The following is a 25434-nucleotide window of genomic DNA, read 5'->3' on the forward strand; positions in this document are numbered from 1 at the left end:
AGAAACCTAGAGACAATAGTGGTAGTTCTACAGTTTTATTAGCGAAAAATTTTAAAAAAGGAATAAGAAGGAAAAAGATTGAAAAAATAATTTTAAAACTCATTCTAAGTATAAGCATATCAAGTAAGAGGATTTTATTAAAATATTTAAGGATAAAATTATTATTTTAAATGATAAAGGAGGTATGTATAATTTTTTAAATTCTAGGGAGCTCAGTGAAATTGTCAGAAACCTAAAGGGAGGTTTCTGAAATTATCCCAACATAAAAAGCACGAAATCACGCGCAAGTGCACGCGTTTTTGTTTTATATACCGATTATACGCGTTTTATTTCTAAAAGGAAAAGGTATTGACACACACAAAAGAACAACGACTTCTTACCTAACAAAAGCAAATAGACAAATAAATGCTAAAGAAGGACGACTTTATGCCCAACAACAACTACTGGATAATGACGATATTGACACACACAAAAGAACAACGACTTCTTACCTAACAAAAGCAAATAGACAAATAAATGCTAAAGAACGACGACTTCTTACCTAACAAAAGCAAATAGACAAATAAATGCTAAAGAACGACGACTTTATGCCCAACAACAACTACTGGATAATGACGATATTGACACACACAAAAGAACAACGACTTCTTACCTAACAAAAGCAAATAGACAAATAAATGCTAAAGAACGACGACTTTATGCCCAACAACAACTACTGGATAATGATGTCATTATCCAGTAGTTGTTGTTGGGCATAAAGTCGTCGTTCTGAGAGGTGTGTGTGTTGGATTTAAGGTCTTTGGATTTACTCAGAAATTAGAAATTACCTTTTGAGTAAACTTGTGGAGTTACCTTAAATTCTGTGTGCGTGTGTTTCTTTGGGCTGTTGAAAGGATAATGATGACTTCATACCTAACAAGGACCGAAAAAAAAGGGGGAATGACTACGACTTCAGCCCCAAGTTTACATTGGACCATAGTTAATAAAATACGTGATGGGTATAATATGAGATATTATATATATGCATAATATACTGAATTTTTTTGAAAAATATGAGTAAAAGTTCAACATGAAAATATGTGTTCAAAAAAATTACGCATATAAATTCATACATGAATAGTATGAACATATTTGAATGTTACCAAACTAAAAAAAAGGGATAAATTTATTATAATTTTCGAAGACTATACTACATTTATAACAATTTTAAACTTATTTTTATGTATGAGACGTTAAATTTATTAAAATTTTATCGCTTTATCACTTAAATATGTATAAATCTACAGTTGTTATGATATATGTTGTTGTTATTTTATATATAATTCAAAAAGTATGTCATTATCTTTACTCAAATCTTAAAATTTTTTGAAAAAATTGAAGTATAATTCATGAAGTATAATACGTTAAAAATTTATTATGCATTATATATGGTTAATTGAAAAGTATAAATATTTTTTAGAATATTTTTAAAATATATGAAATATGAAAATTTTTTTGAATGAAACGTACGAACGTGTGTTATATGGATATAATACAAGTATTTACTGACTATGCATTGGATACAGAAAGTCTAGACTGTCCTTCGATGCCGAAAGAAAAAAAAAAGGATTGACGTTTATTATGAATTTTGACATCTACGTCTACATATTCGGTCTCTTTTTTTTTTCCCAAATTTTGATTTACTCATCTTGATTTCATGATAAAAGGAACAACATCAGAAATAGCAGTTCGGTCCGGGATATAATTATAAAGGACACCACGACTGGGTAAGTCAAGTCCAGATTCCAGGCATTCAGCTCCACTTTCCATCCATGGAGCCCAGTAACGAAAAAGAAAGTTTGACGCGTTGAATTGTACGGGTCATATTATTACTGAATTCAGGCCCCACAAATTACAGAAAGGAAAGGACGACCTTCCTGAACTGAGCTTGATATTTCCAACGAGCCAGTTAACCCTCCCCTTCACAGGAGAAAACAGCATACTTTCCCGAGTTTGCCACATTTTAGTTTCTTGTGATTGTTTGGGTAAGAAAACCAACTCCTGTGAAATTTAGCTGAGGAATATGGCCGAGAGTGTTGTAGGCTTTCTAATTAAGCAGCTCTCCACCTTACTTTCCCAAGAGAGCACGCTTTTGGGTGGACTTCGACCAGATGTTCAGTTCATCAAAGATGAACTCGGCAGCATGAAAGCTTTCCTCAGACAAGCTGAAGCAAAGGAGGACGATGACTCTCAACTCCAAGAATGGGTAAAGCAGGTTCGAGAAGTTGCTTATGATACAGAGGATGTTCTCGATGATTTTGCCTTCCGCTTTGCTCGTGGTGATGCAGATGGATTCTTTGGCCGTTTTGGCAAGATCTACAACTCGATTAAAAATCTAAAAGCCCGCCATCAGATTTCTTTGGAGATAAAGGACATCAAGGCCAGAGTTGTAGAGATTTCTGCAAGGCATCAGAGGTACCAGTCCTTGTATGGTACTCAAGAAATAGGAACCAGCACATCCCACCTGCCAAACGCGGATTGTGATATTCGTGATCAAGCACTCCTAATTGAAGAAGCTAAGCTTGTTGGCATCGATCAGCCCAAAAAAGAGCTCATCTCCAAAATCCTTGATGACCATTCCCACTTGAAACTAGTTTCAGTGGTGGGAATGGGGGGACTCGGTAAAACCACCCTGGTGAAAAAGGTCTACGATGATGCTGCAGTGAAGAAACAATTTCAGAGCCATGCTTGGATAACTGTTTCTCAAAATTTTCAATTCAAAGTCATCATCAAGAACTTGATTCAACAATTGTACGAGGAAATCAGACAGCCGGTGCCTCCGCAAGTGGAATCCATGGATGGTATTAGGCTCAGCGAATTTGTCAAGGACTTCCTCAAAGAAAGAAGGTACATCCTTGTCCTTGATGATCTGTGGAGTCTAGATGCCTGGGAAGCTATCAAATACGTGTTGCCTGACTACAACATCGCTAGTCGTGTTGTATTGACAACACGAATTACCGATGTAGCTTCTGCATCCTGTTTAGCATCCCATGACTTTGTCCATAAGATGAGTCCTCTCTCTTATGAAGATTCTTGGACTCTTTTTTGCAATAGAACATTTCAAAGTAATGGTTGCCCTTCGAATCTAGAAGAAGTTTGTAGAAAAATACTAAAAAAATGTGAGGGCCTACCACTTGGAATTGTAACAATGGGTGGTGTTTTGGCTTTGAAGGACAAGGATAAGATAGATGAATGGGAGATGATTTTTCGTGGCTTTGGCAGTGAGGTAGATGGTAGCGGTAAGCTTGATAGAATTAGAAGGATACTCTTGCTTAGTTACAGTGATTTGCCTCATCATCTCAAAAACTGCCTATTATATCTAAGTATCTATCCTGAAGATCATCCAATTAATGTCGAAATTTTACTTGGTAAATGGATAGCACTAGGATTTATAGAAGAGAAAGAAGGAATGATGGCCACTGATATAGCTATGAGATATCTAAAAGAACTCATCAACAGAAGCTTAATCCAAGTTAAAAAAATGTGGGCTGATGGCAAATTGGGGAAATGTGGTCTTCATGATATTTTGCGTGAAATCATTGTTTCAAAATCTAAAGAGCAGAGCTTCACAGCCATAATCACTGGATATTGCACAAGATGGCCTGACAAAGTTCGACACCTGGCAATCCATAGCTTCACTGATAATCCTCCACAAGGCTTCAGCAGCTTAAAGTGTCTTCGGTCCGTGGAAACATTCGGGAATAAAGATTCTCTCACAACTTCATTGTTGTCCAAGTTTTTATGTGGTGGTCCCAAGTTCCTAAAGGTTTTAAACTTAGCAAGTGCGGAACTGGACAGCATCCCAAAGGAAGTTTTCAAATTATTTCATCTCGAGCATCTGGATCTAAGTGGCACCAGAGTTAAAATCATTCCAAAATCTATGGGGCAGCTTCAAAACCTAGAATCTTTAAATCTGGTCAGAACCACTATAACGGAGTTGCCTGTGGAAATTCTAAAGCTGAGAAAACTCCGTTCCCTTCTCGTAGGCAGAGCGGGTGATTATTCAAATAACTTTGCACAAAGAGGCTTTAAATCTCCGGATGGAATTGGAAAGCTTACTTCCTTGGAGATTCTGGGAAATATAGAAGCAGACAGTGGTAAAATAGTAAGGGAGGTTGGGAAGCTCATTCAGTTGCGGCAATTATCCATCACAAAGCTGAGAAGAGAAGATGGAAAGGAGTTGGTCTCCTCCCTCTTGAGGCTGACCAATCTTCGAGAGTTGTATATCTACTCCATTAAAGAAGAGGAGACCCTTGATCTCCAACATTCCGTCTCTCCAAGACTTGGATTTCTTATGAGGCTGTCGTTGACTGGGCGTTTAGAGAGAGTACCAGAATGGGTGATATCACTTCAATCCTTGGGCATTTTAGTCTTGCACAATAGTGAGTTGAGCGAAGATGAGAATCCAATAGACTGCCTTAGACACTTGCCCAATCTAGTACACCTTTATCTCTTTCGTGCTTATGAAGGGGAGACATTGTGCTTTAAGGCTGGAAGATTCCCAAAACTCCAGAGATTAGAACTTGGGCAATTAAAAAGACTGAAATGGCTAAGAGTGGAAGAGGAATCAATGCCCAATCTCCAAGAGTTTGTTATTGTTGGTTGCAAACTTATGGAGGGCCTTCCTTTAGGCCTCCAAAACTTGACCGGGCTTAAAATTCTTCAATTGTTTGACATGTGTGATGAGCTAACCCACAAAGTGCAGAATTTGGATAAACAAAGTGAGGATTATCAAACAATTTCTCATATCCCTCAAGTTTGCACTGGACACTGGATAAATGGTGAATGGAAAGTAGAGTTCCTCTAAGAGAAGATGGGCAATGGACAATCTCTTGTGGTCGTCAACGTTTGAATTATGGTGTTTGTTGTCAATTAGATTTTCCAAAAAGTCTAGTTGCAGCCTTCTTACTTTTTCCTACTTATTATCCTTGTAATAAAATCATGAGTTTGGATTGCTATTCAAGCACAATTAGTTCCTTACATATATATATGTGTGTGTGTCTGCGTGTATGAAGATTTGATTTGTACAATTATCTTGATTCGAAATAGTGTTCTAGCATCATTCTTTGGATTAGGAATCCGAATTTATACTTGATGGACTAACCAGAAAAAAAATTATTTTTGGAAAATGTGAGTAACTATATTTATCATTTTCGCTAATAATAGATTATTAAGGATGTTAAAGTCCAAAAAGGGGGTGGAGAATATTGAGATTTTCAAATTGCTTCAATGATCAAGACTGAGTCTTTGCTTTCTTCCTAAGTCCAAATTCTGTGATGTAAATCGATGTTAATGCATCATCCTATATATCTCTAAGTCACTTTCATCCGATATTCTAGAACACAGTAATGAATATTATCCCTCTGTACAGCTAAAGCCAACAAGTAGGAAGTATTGATGTAGTTAAAATAACTATATTCATTACTGTGTTCAAAGAGCATCATGAAGATAGTCTAAAAAATGCTAAAAAAAATGGTACCATTTAATAATATCCTCAATATGTATGTGATTGATCAAACATATGATTGTCTAATAGTTTTGTATGTAGATATGCGTTTGCCAAGAGTATTTGTGTTTAAACTGCTCTTTGTATTGGAGAAATATTATTATTCTTGAGTTACCTAAATTATAGCATTTTTTGTCTGTATAATCACTTGTAATTTATTATTATTTATGATAATTTAACCATAAATAACTATCTTTAAGCTCATTTTCACTGTTGCAGACTATAGTTCAAGCCAAAGTTTCCATTTTAACTTAATTTTCTAAAGTACAAGGCTATTGTTATTATCAATAACATGTAGAAATGGTTCTCTTCCAATATATATATATATATATATATATATATATATATATATAGAAGTGCTTTCCAATTTCAAAATGGAAACTAGGAGAAAGTGCCTAACATAATGTTATTATTGCAATTATCACCCTATAGAATTTTGAGTAGAAGTTTTCTCAATTTCATAGTGGATACGATTAGCAATTGCAGCATAGAGAAGAAAAGAGAATTGAAGATTTGTGTTTGTATTATAATGCAGTCCTAATCTTAGATCTCAGAAAGTTTCTTAACATATCACATCAGTAATTAGATGGGTTTTGTGAGCTAGATTGTGGCAAGTTCGAACATTGCTCAAAAATTAATAGGGCTTTTCCGTTTTGAGCCCATATTTTATATGAGCTTAGGGCTCAAATCAAACTCAATCTAAACACATAATTAAATACATATATATATATATATTATATATATATATATATATATATATATACTAGGGAGGGACAGCCCGCGCGACGCGCGGGAATTTGGTGCTTGTGATTTAAGATAATTAATAATTATTGTTTAATATTTTGTAGTATAGGAACTGAAGTATGATGATTTTATCATGTGATTTTAATAGAAAAATCATAAGTTACATAGTGAGTCAATAAAAATAATGTGCAATGAGACATCCTTATCGTTATACTATATAAGAATCCGTTGTGATCAAAGGTTATGTTTGAATTTCAACTGCAAAGATAAGGGTAGTTTGAAAATGTAAGAATGTTTGAAGTGCAATTGAAAAGTATCCAAAGGTCTCTTCTAAAACTTATCCAAGATGATAAAACATTTTAAAGTATCAATTGGACCCTTCATCTCTCGAATCTATATATGTTCGTGAAAGATCCCTCAAGCAATGCTTCTATTTCTCCCTCGACTTAAGCTCAACCTGAATTATCAAGTCAAGTTTATCCATCAATCACTTTGCGTCCAATCTAATCTAAAATAATTTTATTTTTGACTAACTATTTATATAATTTGGTGGGCATAATACGACTTAATCACATGTTTCTTACAAAGATAATAATGCCCAAAAATGATAGATAGATAAGAAACTTAAGTGATCTTTTTCAAAGTTTTGTAGAAACTATTCAGATTTGGTGTTTTTTGCTAGGGGCATTTCTTTATAATCTCATAAATAAGTTCAAATCTGCATAATTGTTAAAGATCTGAATTGAAACTATCTTGATTATAAAAAATTGGTGCAAATAATATTTTCTAAATTTGAAATTGTAGAAAATGGTAACTAAAATCAAAAGAAATTCCTCATATGAATTCGAATTGCAAACTATAGGTAGAAACTGCTTAATGATATTTTCTAATGTTTACTTGTATAAGTATCCAATATAGCATCTCTACTTAATTGACTCGTTTGAACTATGGATAATAGTTGCTTCAATCAAATCAAGAAACATTATTTATCATTGTACAACATACAATTATGAGTAAATGAATTAATACAATGCAATCAAAATGGTGCTGTAGCTAAAGCATTTAAACTCATCAAGTTCCACTACAAATTCTTTTAGATAGCATAAAAAAGCAAATTTTTTGTATTTGAAACTATATAAACAGTATAATACAAGAACGAGATCATAACATGGAAAGCAAATAGAGTGCAAATGACATCTTAGTACTATGTAGCATGATTAATTTTCTTTTTTAGTTTCAATGAAGTACAAAATTCTAAGTTAATAAATTTTACAATCATAAAATTCCCAATTAAAATAAACACAAGCTGAATTCCAAATCATATTACATGAAAAAATAACTACTTGAACCATAACTGCTGGAATGTAGTCAACAGATCCCTGGAGTCAAGAACAATATGAGAAAGTTCATGAGAAATAAGGTTATTTGACTTAAATAAGGAGATAATACCTTGGCCGAGGAGGAGAAGATGATAAAATTGCTTTTCTGATTATTTTAAAAAATGACAACATTATCTCAAATTGTACTTTGATCAGAGACAGAATCTCTAAGATCTACTAAGGAAAACAATACAATTAGTCAGTTTTTGGAATTAGAAGTATCAAAAGGCAAACTATATGGAGTTGTTGAATAAACCAATCATCAGAAAAAAAAAAACTACAATCGAAGAAGACAAATCTAAAGAACTCACCTCAATTTAAAGGAAAAGCTATGCATTCCACCAAATATTTAATAGCCATAATAAAACCAAAGAGGTGAAACCGAAAAAGAAGAAAGGGTATCGGCTAAACATGGGGACATAAATATGATAATGATTGTTTAGATAATAATTAAGTTAATTAATTGTAATTAAAATCCAATTATGTAAACATCCAATTAATTTCTTAACGGATGAGAAAGGTTTCAGGAAATTGGAAGGCTTGGATGTTAGTATAATAAATGATTAAAAGGACTTTTATGTAATTCTATCAAAACACAAGCTTTATTCAGTTGTACTTGATACTCAACTTGGTACCAAACATTGTAACATACCAAACCTGCCCCTAACCTTAAATGTCTGAAAGGTTATATAAGTAATTATAGTGAAATTAAAGCTATAATGACTTGTACTCAATGTTCCAATTACTCTTTAAACACTCTCACATTCCCAAAATAGCCTCACCCCTGCGGTTGAAATCTAGTCCTAAACTCGTTCTTATATAGTATATAAGGATATATTAAGTAACAATTAATAGAAGACAAAGTTTCAATCTTGACATCCCACCCTATAAAGGGCTTTAAAACCTTTTTTGCGGTGTCCAACGACCCAACAGCCATTGGTTTCGTCTCCTGTTTCTAGATTTGCTCGAATAGATTTTTTTTTGTTTTTGTCAAGGTCAACTTCTGTATGTATAATTTGCTCGAATAGTTGAATTTGCTCATTTCCAAATTATATTCTGTCTAGAGCACTATTATCTTTGGAGGAAGATATGTTGCAATTACTATATACAAATTAAAAGTGGGTAATTCGATGGTGGTTCAGTTTAGTTCGATGGTAATTCAGTTCCCATCGATTTTTTAATAGACCTAGTTGGACCCTCCTCCTTAGAACAGGTTAGAGTAGGAATATGAGTAAGTGTAAGATAAACAAGTGACTATTGATAAAAAAAAAAATGGAATTAGAAGTGGCTAATGAGAAATAACTTGTACTTTAGGAAGACTAATGTCTATGACTTTGCAACCTATATATCAATCAACGATGTGATTATTATTAGCAAAGGGAAGGCAAAGAAAAGATATTATTGTTACCCATGAAATGCCAATCTTCGCTGTGTAGTTAGGCCTGTTCTCTTCAATGTGCCTTACCAAAATTGAGCGGATTAGCATCTTGATTGGCGCCCCAATCGGGGTTCTTATTCTGCGTACAATTTCGAGTATTCAAGAAAATATGAAAGAGGGAATGGTGTCAATGAATTCAAGAGATCCACAGACCATGCCAAGTGGAATTCTATGAATAAGATGCAAAGGGAAGAGAATTTCTCAAGATCAAATGTATTACATTGGCTACTTGTTTAATTAACCAGCCTCCCCTGGCAACCTGAATGCTTGTAAAATATTCACGCACTCCATTTTCGCCCCTTCAATTGCTTGTAAAATATTCAATTTGTTCCATTCCATAATGTTAATGTCAAACCAAATTAGGTTCCAAAATCTTTTTGAAACACTAATTAACTCTCATTCCTTCACGTATATAATTTTCTGGTGGTTTTGAACGAAAAGAAGAGTAATCAAACAGTTGGGAATTTTTGCTTTTATATAAATTGAGCTAATTAAACCCGACTTTGCAGCAATATGGTATGTGCTTTCACTAAACTAAGTCAAGAATCTTGATTTACTTGAGTATTTGCCTATTCACGCATAGGACACCATTCTTTGTCAACACCAATTGTGTGGAATAAATTTTTACAATGATTGAGAATGTATTGGATTAGTGGCTAAACTTGAGAATTGAGGATTTACAGTTTGGTTTCAAATGTACGTCCCCTTCTCCCTTTCTGTTCTTTAAATTCCATCATTCCTCTACTAAAATAATTTTAAAAATTTTTAAAAATTAACAATGGCGTAAGTACCAAATTAACATGCTCAAATGATTTTGACTTGGCTCAACTGCTTAGAATTGTTTCTGAATAAAAATATCAGGGGGCCTATGATGTCCGTTCACGTTGAATAAAAAAGCATTTTCGTCTCAAATCCTCAATGGTCTGCCATGGCTGAAGTTTCGATCAACTTTCATATATGGTACATTGCATTATTCCACAAAGAGAACTTCCACACATGAAGCAACTTTTTCTATAGTTGGCAATATATATTGAGTCCCTCCTCCGGAAAGAAGGCTTCTTCGGTCATACCAATCTTGATTATGTCCATAGACTCGATTTAGTATATTTAGTATGAGATTTTCTAACCCTATAACTTCTACGTAAGAAAGCCAAGTACACCCTAAACATCCTCGCTAACTCTCTTCCATGCTCTTTCTTCTTCCTTTCTTCTTCCTCACAGACAATTGATCAAGCTCAAAAAAATGGCAATTTCTCCCCAAAAGCCTCATGCAATCTTGGTTAGTTATCCTCTACAAGGCCATGTAATCCCATCGGTCCATTTGGCCATCAAGCTTGCTTCAAGAGGTTTCACCATCACCTTCATCAACACTCAATCCATACATAACAACATTACATCAGGAGATAAAAACATTAATGGCCAAGGAGATATCTTTGCTGAAGTACGAAAATCGGGACTCGATATTCGTTACACCACCGTGCCCGACGGCCTTCCTCTAGGGTTCGATAGGTCACTCAATCATGACCAGTTCATGGCTGCTTTGTTGCATGTCTTCTCAGCTCATGTTGAAGAGGAAGTTCAAAAGATTGTCAAGTCTGGACCTCCTGTTAGTTATTTGATCGCTGATACGTTCTTTGTATGGCCTGGCATGTTGGCTAAGAAATATGGACTTGTATACATTTCTCTTTGGACAGAGGCGGCTTTAGTTTTTTCATTGTATTATCATTTGGATCTTTTGAGGCTCAATGGCCACTTTGGTTGCATAGGTACGTAAATTTTCCTGTCATCTGGATCTTTTTGGGATCTACAAACTACCAAGATTTAAAAAGAAAGAAAGAAAAAAATTACCAACTTCACTATGTCAGATAAAATGAAAACAAAATAATATTCTGAACCAAGTCAAACTTTTTCTTTTTGGCCTGATCACACTTTGATACTCCTCCAGTGACTGACTTATAAGAATATAGCGGAAATTCAATTTATTTATAGCTACTTGTTGATGGTTGAATATTTGTTTTGTCTTTTTTTTTCCTACTAGACATGCGTGAAGACCCCATTGACTACATTCCTGGTGTAAAACCATTAGAACCCCTGGATATGCCATCATATCTCCAAGAAATGTACCCAACATCAGTATGTCACAAAATTATCTATAAGGCATTCAAGGATGCACAAGATGCAGATTTTGTACTATGTAACACAGTTGAAGAACTCGAGCCCGAGACCATATCTGCTCTACAGGAGAAACTTCCAATTTTTCCAGTCGGACCCATGTTTCCATCAGGGTTCACCAAGAGTTGTGTGGCCACGAGCCTGTGGTCCGAGTCAGACTGCTCCCATTGGCTAGACACCAAACCTCCTGGCTCAGTTTTGTATGTTTCATTCGGTAGCTATGCTCACGTCCAAAAAAGGGATTTGTTGGAAATAGCAAATGGTATACAAGAAAGCAATATTAGTTTTGTTTGGGTGCTTCGACCTGATATTGTTAGCTCGGAGGATCGTAATCCGTTGCCTGATGGATTCAGAGCTGCGACCAGTGACCGAGCGATGGTCATACCTTGGTGTTGTCAAATAAATGTGTTAAGGCACCCTGCAATTGGAGGGTTCTTGACTCATTGTGGTTGGAATTCAATTTTGGAAAGCATTTGGTGTGAAGTTCCATTATTATGTTTTCCTTTGTATACTGACCAGTTTACTAATCGGAAACTAGTGGTGGATGATTGGAAGATTGGAGCTAATCTTTATGATAGAGTATCTGTTACTCAGGTTGAAGTTTCGCAGAAGATCAACCGTTTGATGAGTAAGAAATCAGGGGATGAGTTCAGAAATGCAATCAAGGTAGTGAAAAAGACATTAGAAAAGGCATTAAAAGAAGATGGATCGTCAGAGAAAAATATGGACCGATTTATCAGAGATTTGAAGATCACTCTTGAGAAGAAAAACCAAACGCAGAAGGTTGTTAATTAGTTCCCGAGTCTTTTTAAGTAGTTTAAAAATATAAACTAGGTTTCTTGATAGTTCGTACTTCTATACTGCAGGTTGTATGATATTTATCAATTCATGAAAACGATAACGCATACATTCTATTGCGTGGGATTATGTTGTCCGTGTATCTATATACCTGTAACAAATTAATGCTCAATCAATATTCAATGAAAATGAAAGCTCAATCAACATAGTTATTAGCCAAAAAGTTCATCTCGGACATTCCAAAAATAGAAAATATGTTGTATACTTCATTGTTTGTAATCAAATAGATCTAGGGATGTTATCAAGCTGAATCGAGCTCGAGTAGCACCATGCTTGAGATCGAACTCGATCACTATCAGTGCTACTTGAGCTCGAGTTCGAACGAGTATATAAATTTGAGTTTGAACTCGACTCGACACAATGAAAATTAAGCATAAACTCGACTCGTTTGAGTTCGAGTAAACTGCAAACCTTATCAAGCTCGAGCTCGAGTTTTTCTTTTCTTTTTTTAATTTTTTACATTTTAGATTTGTGAGAACTATTTTGTCATCCATCACTTTTTTAATTGAACATTACTTCATGTAAATTTATTAAAATACGAATCCATAATAGTCATTCAATAATTATAATATATAATATATAAATAATATAAATACTCGATAAAACTCGTCAAGTGCTTAAGTAGTTACTACTGATGCTCGAACTCGACTCGTTATACAGAAGGGAGTATCTTGAACTCGGTCAGCCAAGCTTTTGACGATGCAAGTTGCTTGACTCTATGCCCCGAAACTTACCCAAAAAAAAAAAAGAAAAAGAATAAGTGTCTCGAAAGATGAACCATGTATTGGAGTTTGGAATATACAGTATGGATAAGAATATCTCCAGTCTGAAAGAGAAATCTGTTGTGTCATCTGGATTCCCCACCACTTAATTTAATTTACGCGATAAGCTTCTCCTGCAATTTGATAAATTAGACATCTCTTTACGTTACTGAACACATTTTGTCTCATCTTTGGCCTCCCTTCAACCTCCGTTTGCAACTCTACTACTCAATCTAGCTCATTCACAAAAAAAAGGTTCATTGTTAAGAAAAGATTTAAAAATGGATTGTATACAACAGAAGCCTCATGCCATCTTAGTATGCTTTCCACTACAAGGCCATCTTAATCCAGCAGTCCAGTTAGCGATCAAGCTAGCATCAAAAGGTTTCACCATAACCTTCATCAACACTCAATCCATACATCACCAAATCACATCCAACACTCAAAAGGACAACGATGAAGACATCTTTTCTGATGCAAGGAAATCAGGACTTGATATTCATTACACCACCGTGTCCGATGGTCTTCCTCTAGAGTTTGATAGGTCACTCAACCATGATCAGTTCATGGCTGCAATGTTCCATGTCTTCTCTGCTCACATAGACGAAGCTGTTCAAAGACTTATGGAATCAGGACCTCCAGTGAGTTGCCTGATTGCTGATTCATTCCTTGTGCAGCTTGGGCGTGTTGCAAAGAAACATGGACTTCTGTATGCTTCTTTCTGGACACAACCAGCTACAGTTTTCACCATTTACTATCATCTGGATCTTTTGAGATTAAATGGTCACTTCGATTGCATTGGTAGTCTCTCTCCCCCTCTCCCTATAAGCGTATTATTACTTGTGCAAAATTCAATCGCATCAAAAAGTATATTCCGCCAAGACTTAAGCTTTCTTGTGATCAGATAGGCGCGAGGATGCAATAGACTACATACCAGGGGTTCAATCCATTGAGCCTAAGGATTTGACGTCATATCTTCAAGAAGAAGAGACAAACACAATCTGTCATCAGATCACTTTCAAGGCAATCCACGATGCAAAGAAAGCAGATTTTGTGTTAAGCAACAATGTACACGAACTAGAACTCCAAGCCATGACAGATCTCCGGAAAAAAGTGCCTTTTTACGCTATAGGACCCCTATTGGAATTCACCAAATGCCGTGTGGCAGTGGCCACAAGCCTTTGGTCCAAGTCTGACTGCACTCAGTGGCTCGATACCAAGCCTACTGGCTCAGTTTTGTACATTTCCTTTGGAAGCTATGCTCATGTTACAAAGAATGAACTACAGGAGATAGCTGACGGTGTTAAACTAAGCCAAGTAACTTTTGTTTGGGTGCTTCGTCCTGATATTGTAAGCTCTAATGATTCTGATCCATTGCCTAAAGGGTTCAGGGAAGAAACTGGCGACCGTGGGATGATCATACCCTGGTGCTTCCAGAACCAAGTTTTGAGTCACCCTGCAATTGGGGGATTCTTCACTCAGTGTGGTTGGAGCTCAATTTTGGAAAGCATTTGGTATGCAGTACCTTTAATGTGTTTTCCACTCATCGCTGATCAACCCACTAATCGCAAACTAGTGGTTGATTGGAAGATTGGAATCAATCTTTGCGACAAAAGCCAGATCACTAAGCTTGAAGTATCAGAGAAGATTAACATTCTTATGAAATCAGGCAACCATGAGCTCAAAAACATAATCAAGGAACTAAGAAGGACAATGGAACACGCACTGTCAAGAGAAGGATCATCGGAAAGAAACATGGATCAGTTCATCAATGATTTTCATCAAGCTATTCAGAAGAAAACTCAGATTCAATCATCCAACTGCATTTCTTGACTGTCTAATCACCAATGTGATATGTATACAAGAAAAAAGGATGATTGGTTGGTGGCAGTTGCTGCCAGTGTTCAAGTAGAAGCATATTCAAAAATGGTATCGCTTTGTTAGCTTGGGTCACTGTTTTATTTCAGTTGATAGATAGCATCCAACAATTTAGCTGGACACCTCGAATGCAACCATAACTTAAGGTTTGACTTGGATTATGCTGTGATATTAAGGCTGCATTAGATCCTTTTCTTTGGGTTATGTGTAGCTCGTGTTCGTTACAGATTGATCCAAAAAGATGATTCATCACACTTATCATGCCAATTGCCAATTGCCAATTGACAACCCGCATTTTGAGTAACATGTGTATAAAATTATGGAGTTACCATGTCAATGATTTTCTCTGAAGATGAATGTAGATGTAGGTCTCGCTGTACAAAAAGCACAACTGGAGTGGACAGAATTTATAGAAGCTCAGAACAGTGGAAGTGGGGAGTACATTGAGCAAACCTATCAATCAACTACTGTAGAAAGCTGGAAACCACCAAGCAGAGGAGTCGTAAAGATCAATGCAGATGCTGCCTTCTCAACAGGTCTGGACAGAAATGGAACGGGAATTGTTGCTAGAGATTGGAAAGGAAGACTACTGAAAGCATGCGTAAGATCTGAGGCATAATCAAGCGAACCACTGGTGGAGGAAGCTGCAGCACTCAAAATGGGAATGATGATGGCCTCAGAAGCACAATGGAAGGAAGTGGAATTCCAATCAGATTGCAAAGCGATTGTGGACATGATCATGGAGGAAAAGGGGGCTCGTGCGGACAGCAGGAACACTCTTCTGGGCGGGTATAGATGGGGGGAGCCAAGAATAGTCACCATTCATGGAAGCCAACCCAATGCAGTCCAAGACACATGCCATTGATGCCAAAGGAAGTCAAGCGATAAAGAAGTTCCAAAAGTTTACCAGAAATGAAAAAAGAGTTCCAAAAAGTTCCAAACTCCCAGTTTTCAAGGTTTCAACTAAAATTTGAGAGAGGAATCTCAAACTTGACATGCCATCTCCTGTGTACCGCATTCCTAAGAATTAAGTCTCACCATTTGCTGAAGCCATGGCGCAATGATTTAATAATTCAGGCAAGCGGCCTAAAATGAATTACTATATTTCAGCCATGGAATTTCAGAAGACGAAATCGCCAAAAACAATGATGGATACTTCGCATTCTGAATTCTATATATCTTCATTTTTACCTCATGCAAAATTGTCTAAAGACGGAAGTATGCCCAGATAGGGCATACGATTTATCTCGGATTGTTCGTTTCTCGATTACACCGGAAAAATCTACGACCAGGGAACTTCTTTCTAACACAAAATTGTAGCAACGCGAATACAAGAATACGATATCCAGCACACATCAGAAACAGAACGAGTAAATTTTCCCACTTTGAGCTACTGCTGGTAGATATGTCATATACGTTTCGAAGTGCTTGGTAACCAGAGATAGTCCGCACCTGCCCAACTGCATAGGAACTTCCAATATACTCATTCTCCAAGAGCCCCTGAAGCCAAAGAAACAGAACTTTTGAAGTCAAATAAAGAATTGGATTAACATCAATTTGTTTCCGACTACAAATTTTTTTCAATTCTTATAATCAGACAGGAGGACTGGGGGAGGAAGTAAAGTTGAACATTCTTTCACCTAGAAAGGAGGACTTGGAAGTGCACCTAAGGTTTATCAATCGTAATTGATGATACAACTTTGGGCATATCAGAATGATATCAACTTGCCTGGATAGAATAAGTATGGAACGACACATAGGATATGGGATACATCCATATTGGCCTGGGCAAAGCACTGCGAATTCTGAAATAGCCCGCTGAGAGCATCATTATCACCTGCAGCAGAATCAGTAGCATTTATCATATGGGAAAAAAGCCAGAGAATCAACTTGGGCGAATATAAGCGCAAATCAGTTCAAAGGCTCATGTACGGGTCTAAGAATGACAAGATACAAGCAACCATGCCCTAGAAATGTTCTCGATAACTGGGTCTATTGGGTATTTTGAACAGCTGCAATTTAGTAATGTGCACAATGGTGCTCATTTGTGTTTAACTGATACTCAGAAATGGTTTAAGGTGTTAAAGGAACTAGTGGAAAAATAACTTCCAGAAAAAAGGGTAGAGCAGAACTCACATGTACTGACACCAATGTTAAGATGCTCCAGTAGACCTCTTGGCAAATGGAAACAATCAGCAGTACCATTCCTTCATTTACTAACAGGCACATGAAGAAGTTTAGCACAAAATACATCAAGAAACTGAATTCATCCCGTAGGCCTACAAGGAAGTAGAAGACGAGACTTGAGGAAATGGAGATGAGGAACAAGAATGGGATGCCGGAAAAGAGCTGCCCAAGTAAGAAGACAAATGTCCCAGAATGTAAATTCGATTCTTCACAGGCATATATCTGCATAACATACAAAGAAATAGTGCAGATGAGTGATGAGCCAAAAAATTACAGGTAAAAGATATGCAATGCTCAGGCATAAGAGATGATGAACCGAAGAATTCTACATGCCAATGTCGTCCAGAACTATAACATTGATCACCATATTATCAACAGCTGCACCAACTGTATTGCATGCATATAAATGTTACCAAATGTATTGGCTCTTGGATTTGGCCCCTTGAATCAGGGGACACAGTAAATGCTGATCATGCTCACCTTCTGACTGATAATGATGTCATGCAGCTTGATTCTGTAAATATAACACAAGTCATTTTTCTCCACTTCTATTGAAGTCTAGTGCATTTGGTTTCTATTTCAATGTCTTATTATCATGGCTGTCTATGCATCCTATCGATTGCCTTAAAGAGCGTAAGTATCTTACTCAAAATCTATTTCCCTGAAGGTATAATGCAGTCAGTGCTATTAAACATCAATATCCAGCAGTGAATTCACGGGGGTGGATGATGACATATATATGGGTGGTAATGGCAGAAATAGGCGTTGATTGGGATGGGGTGTGGGGTGTCTGGGGGGAGATGATGCATGAGAATGGTTGGGAGCATCTTGCTTTCATGAGGACAAGAATGGAACGGAATTTTTGGGAGCAAGTAGACTGTCATGGTGAATCCCTCTTGCTGAAAGGTGATCAATCTCACCACCAGCAACAACACTTAAAAACTTATCCGAGTGAAGAGTACTGAACATAGTTAAGATAATCAAGCAGACAACTTCACAGAACAAGTGCATTGGCTTTGCACCCACACTAGCATTAAGAGGAGCAACCCCATTACCTTAATTTCTTTCAGGTGTGCAGGTACTCCAGCAACACTTAGAAGTGAATTAAACGACACAAACACAAATATCGCTGCAACTCTTGTCTGCAATTTCAGAAAAAAAAAAAAAAAGCTAAACAATCCTTCTCACATGTGGAATAAAAATAGCACTAGTAAAAAGCATTTTGTGATACAAATGTTTTCCTACATATAAAGAGAGAATAACAAATGGAGGAGAAAAAGGAGGACCAAAAATAATTTTTATTATTTGCTTTAGTCCAGCCACAAGTCAACGCCATGCAATAGCCATTCCCTCTTTTGTTAGGTGAAATGTCACAACATTAATTTTTGGAAATAAGTTTCACAGATGTTTGTCCTTAGATGCATGCAGGTAGAATTGTCTATTCTTGATGAACTGAAAGAACATGGCTAGGGAAGCAAAAGTAGCAAGAGATCCCACATCCTTGAAAAGCCAAAAACATCAGTAATTGAAGCTTCTGCATCACAAATCATACAGTTTGTAACGTACTCATGAAACAAAAACTAACAACAGGTCACTTGTTTGAATATAAGAACTGAGTTGTATACTAAACAGACCAATTCTAAATAAATATTACAAGCATAAAACTTGATTGTATCAGTAAATACAAGAAAAACCAAGAAAGAGAAAAGGAATAACAGGTTAACTTGATAAAATAAGATTAATCCTCAGAGAATGCGTCTTATGCATGTCAAGCCATTCGCCAATTAAGAAAGATTGAACAAAAGAAGGAGGCTATGCAGAAATTCTCAAACTTACCACAACAGACGACAAGGAATGACCCAATCCAGAAAACACAGTACCAATACAGAGTGTAAGAAGCATATAAAGTATCAGTCGGAACCAATAGTATTTCCACTCTCTTGACATAATTAACAATGATCTCCATGTCAATACTGCAATTCGTGTGGGATTGCTTGCCTTTCCCTTGCTTTTGAGAGATGGGCCTTCCTGTAACATAAGCATGAAAAACCCACTCTAGAAATTTGCTTGGTGGAAGTATTACATATAATGCACCTGATGAAAAATTATAGCTCAAGCAAAATCTAGTGAAATGAAAAAACAGTAGCACGTTAGGAAGCAGTGAAGTGATGAGTTTTTATAATAACCTACTACTTGTTTCTGTAGATTGTAGGATTATGCCCTCAACAGAAAAATCTGCAATTTATCCTGACTTTGGGTCACAATTTGCAATGTGTTGATCATATAGGCAGACTAAGTACATGTGACACTAAATTTATCGTATGTGAAACAAAGAAATGTACTTTTGCCAAGACACATCTTCATCACTCTTTTAATAAACGATTTTGTGGAAGCGCTCAAGAAGTTCCAGCCTTCAACAACCAAAATAAGTTCTTAAATTAAAGATCTTTAGCCTTTGCTGGAAGCAGAAATTAAGGGTTGCATGCACTAAGAAATTTACTACCAAGACTATTAGCAAAGCACTTTTCTACATCACAGTTACCTCATGTTGCTGATTGAGAAACCAAAAATAAAAAAGGAATAATATTGATGCATTATTTCTGAAGTACTCTGTTTTCCTCTTCTTCTCTTTTTCTTTCAGTTTTTCTTTTCCAAAAGGATAGTGGAAGGAACATACTGGCAGAAGTAGAAGCTAAAACTAAGGTTTAAATTGCTTAGGAAAAATTTGACATTCATTCATCAGACCTTCTCAGTAAGCTTTACTATCATAGTCTCCGCAGCAGCAGCATCAGCGGATGATTTATAAGTTGTTTCAAGAGTACGTATTGCAACAGCAGTGTCCATATTCACAGACGAAAGATCTCCATGGTCGTCCTGTACAAATTATCTAAGCCATTTATTCCAATTAATACCAAAAAAGTAAAGAAATGCTCCGATATGTATCTGAACTGTGATAACTTGATACATGATGAAAATGCATGTATTTGTTTAATATAACCATATCTAAATAATGTATATATTGTAGAAATGTAGGCCTACTTCCATACTGGATACATCATAGTCTAATAGTTAAAAGTCACAAAACAGATGAAACAGTATCACATCAAATTTCAGAACAAACGAGAATCAAATACCATGAAATTATTTTGTCCCTCGATTTTGTATGCATCACTTATCCATGAAGAAGTTCCTATCCATGGATATCTTTCCTTAATGCATTAGCATAAATTTCATGAAAAGTAATCCAAGCAGTAGACTTAGAATTTTGCAAGGTCAAAAGGATGTACCTGCCAATTTTTGCACATTGCAATGATTCTGTCAAAGTCAGTATTTATTGCTCGAAGAAAATGATCAGAAGGACTTTGCATAATTGGGCAAGGAAATCCAGCATTTGAAAAATGCTTCACCAACAAATTATAAATTAGTCATGGAAAAATATATAGCCATGGCAGATTTAAAAGAAATAAGATTTACAGATGAAAACATAAACAAAAGTAATAATTTTCCCTTCCCAACACCAAATCCCAGACCAGTAAACAAAGGAGATTAATATTTCATTTATTCCATTGGGACATTTTAGTAAACTTAATACTCTGAACTTATCATAAAGATATTTTTACAGTATAATATCATCTAAACTTGATTATTAGTGAACATCCACTGTAACATGTGATTCAGATACTCACTAGTAGATGTTATATGAGGCAAAAAAGGTAACTAGTTTACAAGTTTACAATACTACTTTTTGCCCCAGAAGAATCCTGAACTATAGGATATGAAACAAGAATTTTCCCCACTCTCCTCCCTCTAAAACTTCCTAAAAAAATTCCCTAGCTCCCAAAATGTATCTTCACACAAATCCAGCATCCCCAACCTCCAAATCCTAGATTTGCCAGTGCATAGTCTCAATCCACTAAGTTGGAAAAGCATTTGTTGTTACTATCAGAGGCTTTCTGATTTAAATTTCATAAATTGTCTCAGGTTGTTGACAATTCAAAGTCAAATGAGTTCTTTGCTGATATGAAATTTGCTTGTGACAGTTAAGATCATTTCAAGAGTTCTGTATCGAAAAACTCCTATTATGATATAATTCTTTACACGTAATATATGAGACAAAAGAGGAGAAGGATCATGTATCAAGATGAATCACCTGCAGACAAGCCAAAGTTTCCCCAAAGAACAATGTGTTTCCATTTGAAAGGAGACAAATTCTGTCAAAAAGGCCAAACACTTCTGTGCTGCTTTGATAAATGGTAAATATCAGGGTGCATCCAGTGCTAGCTAGTTTCTTCAGTGTAACCATCATCAGGAGTGCAGAGACACTGACAATAGAAAAATTAACCAGCAGTTAGGAACAATGCATGGTGGAGTCCAACAGAGCAATTAAATGAATGAGCTTTTGATGAGTAGGATACTACTGGGGGGTGCGGTGGGGTGGGGGAATTTATTGCTAGTGCAACTCAATTCAAAATTGAGCTGCTTATGATTTTCATTAAAACTTCATTCAAATTGAGATAATTGTGAGGTACCTGTCAAGATGATAAAGAGGCTCATCAATAAATAAGACATGAGGTCTCATTACAAGCTCCCTTGCAATGCTAACACGCCTTCTCTCGCCACGAGGAAGACCCTTCATATAGCAGTGACCACCTATCAGTTTGTTTGCATAATCTCCCAATGACATAGCAAGGATGGCATCCTCCACCACACTCTTTTTCTGACAAAAAAAACCAGGAAGCTGGAGCAATGCTGAGTAGTAGAGGAACTCACGCACTGTCAAGGATCCAATTAAGGTGGTTTCTCTCTCAACATATCCCTGTGAATAGGCAAAAGTCAAAACTGTATCTAGTCAAACCACACATATAGAACTAGTGAAAGATGTATATCCATATTATACCAATTTGACTTTTAACTTGCACCGAAACGTAATTAATCTATTTTTAACTAGTTCTGATGAAAAACAAGTTGGTTACCTGTAATGACTTGACCTAACACATAATCCAATTCCCCAGAGAGTTAGCAGATTGTATCAGTATATTTTTCAGAGAAAATTGCAAGGGTATTTTTTTGTTCTTTCCTTTCATACTTCCTTTTAGCATACATGTCATGTGAGGATGACAGCTTACTTTAAAATTAACCAGATTAATGTAAAAGATAACTAAGAGAGAGATACAAGTTGGGATGGTTTACCCATGTTCGATAGATACATAAGTGCAAAAGTACAGATATCACACTAAATGCATATTGTGTCACTGCCAGAGGAAGGAGACACCCAATATTACTCTAAAACAAGCTGAAAGAAAAGCAACCCAGCCTGTGATTTGTCACAGATTTTGCTAAGAAACATGGAGATAGACTACTTATATGATGAAAACCAAATAATGGAAAATGCCACATAGCATAATTGAAAACTTACATAGGATGCATATGGCAAGTGCCATTTTGACCCATTCACAAACACCTCACCATACATTCTAGCTGAATCAGGAAGTCGTCCTGAAGAAGAAACAAACTCTTGAGATCATATTTGCTCAGAAAATATAATGTGACAACATGTAACATTACATGTTAAAAGTAAAAGCTCTTTGAATCCAAAGCAATCAACCTGCAAGGGCTCTCAAGAGAGTTGATTTTCCTGACTTTGCTGGACCCATGATAACGGTCATTGTTCCTGGTAATGCATAACCATTTGAGCTCTTTATGACCTTATCAGAATACTTCCTCTTTCCCTTTATGGTAACAGTCAAGTCCTTCCATGCAAGTGAAGCCCCTGAGATCTTTCTAGCAACTACTGCACGCTCTGGTAGTGGTGGGGATGGCAAAGATCCACTATTAAGCTTTGAGAGGGATGGGGAGGCTGGAGTAGTCGCAGCATTAATGGAATCACCTCCTTCATCCACCCGAACCTCAATATCAGTATCATCCCAATCTGGTGAATCCTCAAAAGATATTGGTTGTCTAAGAGAACCAGGTTTTCGCAGGTAGAAGAAATTGCTCGAGGGAACTCTACTAGCTGGACTACTAGCTGAAGATGATGAAGACCTATAATGATCTGATTGAGACTGTATTTCTTCCATCTTAAGATTCTCTATATCAGTTTAACTGGACTAAATTGCATCATCAGCACATAAAACATATTTCAAAAAATCATTACATTCTCCTGCAACTGCCTTGAATCCCTGACAAGTGCTTCACGAGCAATAAGCAACCAAAACTGCAATAATATACCATCATAAACTTAGGAACAAAAGGGAAAGAAACTTAAGTAGCAAGAGAAATTACGAAAAGATCTCATTTTCAAAGTCTGTAGTCACTCATAAAAACTATAAAACTAATACACCGAGAAAGAAATAAACTATAGTAAGCAATTAGAGCACTAGTTTCTTCCTATTAATGGAAAGATAAGCAGGCTATTGCCCCCCCCCCCCCCCCCCGCGCCGCGGGGTTGAAGGCAGTAGTAACTGTTAATCTGTAAGGAAAGAATCCTTTACCAAACAAGCAGCAAGTTAAGCAAATTTTAGCTCATCTGAGGCCCCAGAATCATAAAGCTGAGAACTTTTATCCTCTTTTCTATTCAACTAAGCAACTAAACTCATTGAACTCATAACCCCATCAACCCAAAGGTTCAAATGCGATAACTAGAAAAACGACTCAACAGAATAGCAATACAAATGAAAAGGACAAGCCTATTGATAAATACAACAGAGGCCCTGAAGCTGGAAGCTAGAAGCAATGATCTTTTATCAAAAACAGTAGTTCAAGAACACCCCACAAGCAGTGATAGAGATAGACATAAAAGAGGATGAAAAAGAATAAAATTAAAAGGCTTAAGGGATGAGACAGAAGGAGAAAACAAACCTGGATCTGAGTTAGATAAAGTAAAGGGCAAAGAATTCAAGAACTGAAGTGAAGACCGCTGAAGAGGGAAGAGTGAGGAGGCACTGCGAAGACTGCGGAAAAAGGATGCCTCAAGTCTGGAGCGAAGAGTGATGAGGACAGTACTACTCAAGTGTTAAAAGTATATTAATTTATACTTACCGTCGCATTCACTGAGAATTGATTGTTTTATTCGCTTCCGAAGTTCAAACAATTAATTAAATCAATGGTTTGCCTTTTTAGCCTTTTGCTAGGTGCTTTACTTTCAAATGTCTTGTTTATCTTTATGCAAATTAACTCCACTGAAATTTTCTTTCCATTTTTGGTAAGCTTTAATTCCCTTAGTCTTTATATCCGTACCTATGTAACAAAGGAACCAAATTGTAGAGATAGTTTTCTTTTCTTTTTCTATTGAAGAAACAAAATTAAGAATTTCATAATCCACAGGTCAGTTTTCCAACCAAGCCCTTCATTTTTCCATTTTTGTTCTTTTTTTTTCTCCTTTTAGAAAATTTTTTGTTTGTTTGTGTTTTTTTTGGGTTTTTTTTTTTTGTCTTGGGGGTGCGGACAATGAGAACTATTTTAACTACGAAAACTTTTTTACAAAGTCTCTTCGCGTAATTTGCTCTTACTAGTTATTGTGCTTGCATGATTGGTGGTATCAGGCATATAGCCAAATGACAACTCATCAAAATTGAAAATACAGGAGTGTAAAATATGGTCAAAAGAACTTAACTTTATCCCTTTTGTCTTTATATTTCTCTTACATCAGTCTACTTTTGTTTGGAATTTGTATGTACAGAAATTGTCTATTGGAGATATATAATAATTTTAATGGTTAATGAGAATCTTTCACATAAAAATTAATCCAGCCAAAAGCTTTCTTAATGCTCGTATTACTTAAATTTGAACCACTTGCTGCTTGCTTCTACAGCTTATGACTTGTTCTTGCTCTTTCTAAGCAATTATTACACGGTTGGATTAATCTTTCTTACACTGTCAGAATTGAATGAATGATAACTATGTAAAATTTGAATTTGAAAATCAACTTTTACACACATGTCATGAAGATTTACTCTTCCAGTTTTGTAGCACCTACTTTTTTTTTTTTTTTGGCCACAGGAATGTGAAATTGTCTTTCTGGGACTTGAACAATGACACAAATGTGGGTTTTTATGTGAAAGAAGTGAAAACCATAAAAAGGTTATCCTTCTGAATTGGAGCTTGTTTATTAAAGATCGCCTAATCACTAGAATATCAATGCCAATTCATGATTTGGATCAATTTTGGAAATCTGCTTAGCTAACAAACGTTTACAACCCTGATTAGGAATTTTGTAATTTATGCCTTTATTTTGTTATATACCACTTCAAGAAATGGTCCTACCTGGACAAGTGCGACCAGCTGAGATAATTCTAGGGGTGTTCACGAATCGACCCGATTGCGAGCTGCTCGAGTACGAGCTCGAGTCAAGCTCGAGCTAATTAAGTCGAACTCGAGCTCGAGCTCGAGCTCAAAAATTAAGCTCGTTGGCTCGCGAGCGGCTCCCGAGCTCAATTATATATATATTTTATTTTAATAGTAAAATTACACATA

At 36.1% G+C, this 25434-nt stretch overlaps 4 protein-coding genes across 4 annotated transcripts; 3 read left to right on the top strand and 1 right to left on the bottom strand.

The window, feature by feature from the left end:
- Nucleotides 1–2062: 2062 nt before the first annotated feature.
- Nucleotides 2063–4846, top strand: LOC113773184 (disease resistance protein RPM1-like). The gene has a single exon (XM_027317761.1). It carries the CDS (start codon nt 2063–2065, stop codon nt 4844–4846), a length of 2784 nt encoding a protein of 927 aa, XP_027173562.1.
- Nucleotides 4847–10349: 5503 nt separating this feature from the next.
- Nucleotides 10350–12073, top strand: LOC113773192 (UDP-glycosyltransferase 86A2-like). Its single transcript, XM_027317773.1, has 2 exons — nt 10350–10872; nt 11145–12073. The coding sequence occupies exons 1-2, from the start codon at nt 10350–10352 to the stop codon at nt 12071–12073; spliced, it is 1452 nt and encodes a 483-aa protein (XP_027173574.1).
- Nucleotides 12074–13064: 991 nt separating this feature from the next.
- On the top strand, nt 13065–15106 carry LOC113760847 (UDP-glycosyltransferase 86A1-like). Its single transcript, XM_027303583.1, has 2 exons — nt 13065–13698; nt 13802–15106. The coding sequence occupies exons 1-2, from the start codon at nt 13179–13181 to the stop codon at nt 14728–14730; spliced, it is 1449 nt and encodes a 482-aa protein (XP_027159384.1). The 5' UTR covers nt 13065–13178; the 3' UTR covers nt 14731–15106.
- Nucleotides 15107–15921: 815 nt separating this feature from the next.
- Nucleotides 15922–23929, bottom strand: LOC113760836 (ABC transporter G family member 3). The gene is made up of 12 exons (XM_027303573.1): nt 23821–23929; nt 22568–23176; nt 22379–22458; nt 21492–21778; nt 21113–21284; nt 20250–20363; nt 19708–19836; nt 18799–18990; nt 18018–18104; nt 16912–17184; nt 16505–16612; nt 15922–16275 (listed from the first exon to the last, which is right to left on the bottom strand). Exons 2-12 carry the CDS (start codon nt 23037–23039, stop codon nt 16018–16020), a joined length of 2172 nt encoding a protein of 723 aa, XP_027159374.1. The 5' UTR covers nt 23040–23176; nt 23821–23929; the 3' UTR covers nt 15922–16017.
- Nucleotides 23930–25434: the final 1505 nt, after the last annotated feature.

This window comes from Coffea eugenioides, chromosome 1 (assembly GCF_003713205.1).
Source record: "Coffea eugenioides isolate CCC68of chromosome 1, Ceug_1.0, whole genome shotgun sequence".
In the NCBI taxonomy this organism is placed as follows: Eukaryota; Viridiplantae; Streptophyta; class Magnoliopsida; order Gentianales; family Rubiaceae; genus Coffea; species Coffea eugenioides.